Raw genomic sequence first — 6,415 nt, forward strand, 5'->3', positions numbered from 1 at the left:
TGCAGCTGAGATGACTGAACCTCCAACAACCACGACCATTTTCCTATCTGTCAGGTATGACTCTAACCAGCAGAGAGTTTGCCCCTGATGCTCATTGTTCCCAGTTTTGCTCAATGCCCCACTCGGTCGAATGCAGCCTTGATGTCAAGAGCTATCACTCTCCCCCTCCCCTGTGGAATTCAGCTCTTTTGTCCATGTTTGACCCAAGGCTGTAATGAGGTCAGGAGCTGAGTGGCCCTGGTGGAACCCAAACTGGGTGTCACTGAGCAGGTTATTGCTGAGCAGGTGCTGCTGGATAGCACTGTTGATGACACCTCCCATCACTTTACTGATTACCCAGAGTAGACTGATGGGGCGGCAATTGGCTGGGTTAGATTTAGATTAGATTCCCTACAGTGTGGAAACAGGCCCTTCGGCCCAACATGTCCACACCGACCCTTCGAAAAGTAACTCACCCAGACCCATTTCCCTCTGACTAATGCACCTAACACTATGGGAAATTTAGTATGGCCAATTCACCTGATCTGCACATCTTTGGACTGTGGGAGGAAACAGGAGCACCCAAAGGAAACCCACGCAGACACGGGGAGAATGTGCAAACTCCACACAGACAGTTGCCTGAGGCTGGAATTGAACCTGGGACCCTGGCGCTGTGAGGCAGCAGTGCTAACCACTGAGCCACCGTGCCGCCTCTGCTTTTGTACATGGGGCATACCTGGGCAATTTCCCACATTGTCAAGTAGATGCCAATGTTGTAACTGTAACTGGCTAGGGGAGCAGCAAGTTCTGGAACATAAGCTTTCAGCTGGAATGTTGTCAGAGCCAGTTGCCTTCGCAGTATTCAGTGTCTCCAACCGTTCCTTGATATCACATGGGGTGTGCACCGAACTGGCTGAAGGCTGGTATCTATGATGCTGGGGATCACTGGAGCAGGCTGAGATGTACCATCCATTCGGCACTCCTGACTGAAGATTGTTGTGAATGCATCAGCCTTATCTTTTACACTGATGTGCTGGACTCCTCCATCATTGAGGATGGGGATATTTGTGCAGCGTACCATCCATTCGGCACTCCTGACTGAAGATTGTTGTGAATGCATCAGCCTTATCTTTTACACTGATGTGCTGGACTCCTCCATCATTGAGGAGGGGGATATTTGTGGAGCCTCCTCATCCAGTGAGTTGTTTAATTGTCCATTACCGTTCATGACTGGACATGGCAGGATGCAGAGCTTAGATCTGATCCGTTGGTTGTGGGATTGCTCATCTCTGTGCATCACTTGCTGCTTTTGCTGTTTGGCACGCTGTTATGGAATAGGCCAGACCACTCAAGACATTCTTAAGCAGGCAGCCCTGGACATAACTTTGCAATTTGTTTTAGTAAGTGTCCAGTGAAAATTACTCGGAGTAAGATAGCTGGGTTGACTACTAGATTTTAAAGCAGACAAAAAAATTATTCACAAAATTACACAATGAAACACAAAGAACAGAATAAAAAACCTCTACAGAACTCAACCTATCCAGCTAGACTTAATTACGTTGTCCCGAATACACACAACAGTCCCAATAAGCAAACTCCCTTTAAAAACCAGTATAAATTGAACACATGCTTACAGGCTGAAGTTGAAGGCAAAAAGAGAAAGAGTTTCCATGCAGCTCCCTGTTGAACTTCTCCTGATTTTGATGTCGCTGCATTGGGATCTCCCTCATTGTTCGGTCTTCCCGCATTGGGCCATGATACCATCGCTACTGCTGCTGTCCCCTCCCCAATCTCCTCCAGAAAATGCCCGGGCAGGACCAACTCACATGCCAAGAGACACTGGGCTGAGCTGAGATACAGCCTTGTACCACTGAGATATCGCCATTGTCACTGAGAGACCACCATGTGCCACCGAGATACTGCCATGCCAGACTGAGACCACTTCTTGCAAATCACATTGCCGAGATAACTTAAGGTGTTATAAAAAGAGGTGACATCTCAGTTGATACTTCAATGCATTAAAGGTGTAAGGTTAGAGTCTGTACATATTCCAATCTTGAGTCAGACTGGTTCTATTTCCAAAGTAGGAACTTATAAAATGTCACATGATTGACTGCCTGCATTGATTGCCTACAGATTGTGTGCTTTTTGAGCAAGTTCGGGGATTTACATATTAATGAGCCAAAACCTGCGATCCATCCTAAAAGGTGAAAGATCTAACAGCAGTCTAGGTTTGTTCTGTATATTGTATCAGTTGCATGACACTGAGATCTTTTGCTGTAAATTCTGTCTTATGATCCTACCCCACTTGCTACCTGATGAAGGAGCAGTGCTCCAAAAGCTCGTACTTCCAAACAAACCTGTTGGACTATAATCTGGTGTTGTGTGATTTTTAACATTGTTCACCCCAGTCCAACTCTGGTACCTCCTCGTCATTATTAAACTTGAAAGAGTGCAGAAAAAATTTACCACGATTCTACCTGGACTGGATGGTTTGAATTATAAGGGGAGGTCAGATAGGCTGGGACTTTTTTACCCTGAAGTGTAAGAGACTGAGGGGTGACCTTATAGAGGCATATAAATCACGAGGGGCATGGATAAGGAAGATAGCCGACAGCTTTTCCCATGGTAGGGGAATCTAAAATTAGACAGCATAGGTTTAAGGTGAGCGATGAGAGATACGAAAGATTCCATAGGGGTAATCTTTTCACACAGAGGATGGTGAGTGTGTGGAACAGGCTGCCAGATGTAGTAGCAAGTACAATTTTCGTCATGTAAGAAACATTTAGACAGGTACATGGATGGGATAGGTATGGAGGGATGTGGACCAAATGCAGGAAACTGGGACTAGTTTAATTGTGAAAACTGGCCTGCATGGAACAATTGGGCTGAAGGGCCTGTTTTCATGCTGTAGACTTCTATGAATTTATGTCCAAGATGCATCATTAGCTAGGGGCACTTTCAGGGTGATTCTTGTAAATGCTTCAGCCTGATGTGCTGGGCCCTTCCATCATTGAGGATGGGGATCTCTGTGCACCCTCCTCCTATAAGTGAGTTGTTCAGTTTTCCACCACCATTCATGATGGATGTGGCAGGACTGCGGGAGCTTAGATTCGATCTTTTAGTTGAGAAATCATTTTGCCCTGACTATTGCAAGATGCTTCCACTGTTTGGCATTCAAGTAGTTCTTTGTTGCTTCATCAGATTGCCCAGGTATTCGGTTTTAGGTGTGCCTGGTGCTGCTTCTGGCATGCCCTTTGCACTTTCCAATGAACTAGGGTTGATCCCCTAACTTGATGGTTGAGTGGGGGATATTTTTTATTCATTCATTTACAGGTTGAGGGTATCTCTGGGTAGGTCATCACTTATTGCCCATCCCTAATTGCTCAGAGGGCAGTTAAGAGTCAACCATGTTGCTGTCGGACTGGAGTCACATGGAGATTAACAAAACTGCAGATGCTAGAATCCAAAATAGACAGGCAAAATACACGGGCAAAACAGAGTCACAGAACATAGTAAAGTACAGCACAGAACAGGCCCTTTGGCCCATGATGTTGTGCCAAGGGTTAATCCTAATGTAAAACAAAATAACCTACGCACCCCTCAATTCACTGTTATCCATGTGCATGTCCAGCAGTCGCTGAACTGCCCCTAATGACTCTGCTTCCACCACCACCACTGGCAATGCATTCCTCGCGACAGCACAAAAGGAGTTCTCAATGTGAGGAAGGGACTCCATTTTCACAAGAACTGTGTGGTGGTCACTTTTCCCAGTCGTGAAACAGACAGACACATCCGGGCCATGTACATCGTTAGTGGAGGGGGGGGGGGGGTTTGGAGGTAAAATTAGTTTTTCCCTTACATAAAAATCACCAAGAAACAAAGATAATTGATTTACGGTTATTGTCAAAAGAATCAAAGACATATCTTACAGTCACAGAGTCATAAGAGATGTACAGCATGAAAACAGACTCTTCAGTCCAACTCATCCATGCCGACAGATATCTGAACCTAATCTAGTCCCATTTACCATCATTTCAACCATATCCCTCTAAACCCTTCCTATTCATATACCCATCCAAATGCCTTTTAAATGTTGCAATTGTATCAGCCTCCACCACATCCTCTGGCAGCTCATTCCATACACGTACCACCCTCTGCGTGAAAAGGTTGCCACTTAGGTGTCTTTTATATCTTTCCCCTCTCACCCTAAACCTATGCCCTCTCGTTCTGGACTTCCCCATTCCTGGAAAAAGACCTTGTCTATTTATCCTATCTATGCCCCTCATAACTTTGTAAACCTCTATAAGGTCATCCCTCAGCCTCCGATGCTCCAGGGAAAACAGCTTCAGCCTGTTCAGCCTCTCCCTATAGCTCAAATCCTCCAACCCTGGCAACATCCTTGTAAATCTTTTCTGAATCCGTTCAAGTTTCACAGCATCTTTCCTATACAGGGAGTCCAGAATTGCACGCAATATTCCAACAGTGGCCTAACCAGTGTCCTGCACAGCTGCAACATGACCTCCCAACTGCTATACTCAGTGTCCTGATCATTAAAGGAAAGCGCTAGTGTTTGCTTTATCGCCAGGCAGCATAGGCCTAACATCATTGGTAGAAGTTTTAGAGAGAAGTTGACAGTGTTTTACCTTCTGGAGGCTGGTGGGGATGTCACACTCACTGCCTGAAAGGATGGGAGAGGCAGAAATCCCCACTGCCTTAAAACAAAATATACCTGAAGGTGTTGTATCCTACATAAGATTAAGCATGGAGAGAGCTGGCCAATTGGGCTCTTTCTAGTGTCAATAATCATCTATTTTTTCCAGTTACAAACTTTCCACATTTCCACTTTGGATAATAAAATCAATGAGAGAACCACCTACGTTCCCATGCCGTCTGATGGAATAAAACCGGAGTGGTGCATCTACTTTAATGATTAACTAAAGGACAGGATGACTATAAAATACATAGATGTCGACAGACCGTTACAGATCACTGTATCCATTGGACAGGAAGACTGCCTGAAGTAAGGAAAATGTCAAACTCTTACTATCCTGCTTATCAAAAGGTACGTTGCAGAAGTGTTCATTATTTATGCGTCAAAACTTCTTGTCAAATTCATGGAATGGTGATGTTAATTTTGATGCAATTAGTTGAAACAATTGATTCATTTAAGTTCTCAAAATTATTTGCTGGCAGAATAGTATTTATCGCTGCTTCCTCCCAAAGCTCTTCACCTGTCTTGTATTTCTGTACGTGTCAGTGTGACTTGGTCTCCAGTATCGATTGCTCAGTGTACACATGTAAGGTCACCAATGTCTCACTGGGCCAGGGAGCTGCTCTCTCATTAGGCAGTTGAGGGTCACCATGTCTCTGGTGAGGGGAGAGAATGAGAAGGAGAATCCTTCATGGCGATAACAACCGATTGGGAATTGAACCCATGGTGTTGGCATCACTCCACGTTGCAAACCAACTGTCTAGCCAACTGAGTTACATGAATCCCACCTACACTCACATAATGTATGAAGGCTGTGCCTTAAACCACAGTGCTGAATCTAAGTTCAGGGTTCTGACGGTGCAGTGGTCGTGTCATGGCGCGGAAAGAGGCCGTTTGGCCCATCGTGTCTGCACTAGTCATCAAACAGCCCTCCTTTCCTAACCCCATTTTCCAGCACTTGTCCCGTCGCTTTGCATGCTATGGTATTTCAAGTGCCCATTCACAACGTTGACTGAGGGTGTTCCTGCATCAGGGATCCAGTACCACCTGTTCTTGAGACTGTCCTAACTTGACTAAACAGTGCATTCCCTACAACAGCACTGTAGGTGTCGCTCCGCCATCCAGACTGGTGGCTCAGCACCACCTCCTCCAGGGGCATCTCAGGTGATTGGGCCAGCCTGCCCATGTCTGGCGAAAAGAAAAATTGAAAAAGGTGTAACGTAGAACATGGAACAATACAGCATAGAACAGGCCCTTCGGCCCTCGATGTTGCGCCAACCTACGCAGGGACTACGATGTTGTGGCCATCACAGAAACGTGGATAGAAGAGGGACAGGAATGGTTGTTGGAGGTTCCTGGTTACAGATGTTTCAGTAAGATTAGGGAGGGTGGTAAAAAAGGAGGGGGGGTGGCGTTGCTAATTAGAAATGGTATAATGGCTGCAGAAAGGGGGGATCTGCCTTTAGTATGGGCTGAAGTCAGAAATAGGAAAGGAGCAGTCACCTTGTTGGGTGTTTACTATAGGCCCCCCAATAGCAGCAGAGATGTGGAGAAACAGATTGGGAAACAGATTTTGGAAAGGTGCAGAAGCCACAGGGTAGTAGTCATGGGCGATTTCAACTTCCCAAATATTGATTGGAAGCTCTTTAGATAAAGTAAATTGGATGGGGCGGTGTTTGTGCAGTGTCCAGGAAGCTTTTCTAACTCAGTATGTAGACTGTC

The 6,415-nt window shown here is 45.6% G+C and overlaps 1 protein-coding gene across 2 annotated transcripts in view; it reads left to right on the forward strand.

Annotated features, from left to right (window-relative positions):
- The first annotated feature begins 4,910 nt into the window (after positions 1-4,910).
- The window catches only part of uox (urate oxidase), a 45,131-nt gene continuing 43,626 nt past the window's right edge, over positions 4,911-6,415 (forward strand). For both annotated transcript variants that reach the window (XM_043698615.1, XM_043698616.1), the window contains exon 1: positions 4,911-5,044. In XM_043698615.1, the coding sequence (XP_043554550.1) occupies positions 5,012-5,044 (33 nt within the window). In that variant the 5' untranslated portion in view covers positions 4,911-5,011. The remainder of the gene's footprint in view (positions 5,045-6,415) is intronic.

Source organism: Chiloscyllium plagiosum, chromosome 11 (assembly GCF_004010195.1).
Source record: "Chiloscyllium plagiosum isolate BGI_BamShark_2017 chromosome 11, ASM401019v2, whole genome shotgun sequence".
NCBI lineage: Eukaryota > Metazoa > Chordata > Chondrichthyes > Orectolobiformes > Hemiscylliidae > Chiloscyllium > Chiloscyllium plagiosum.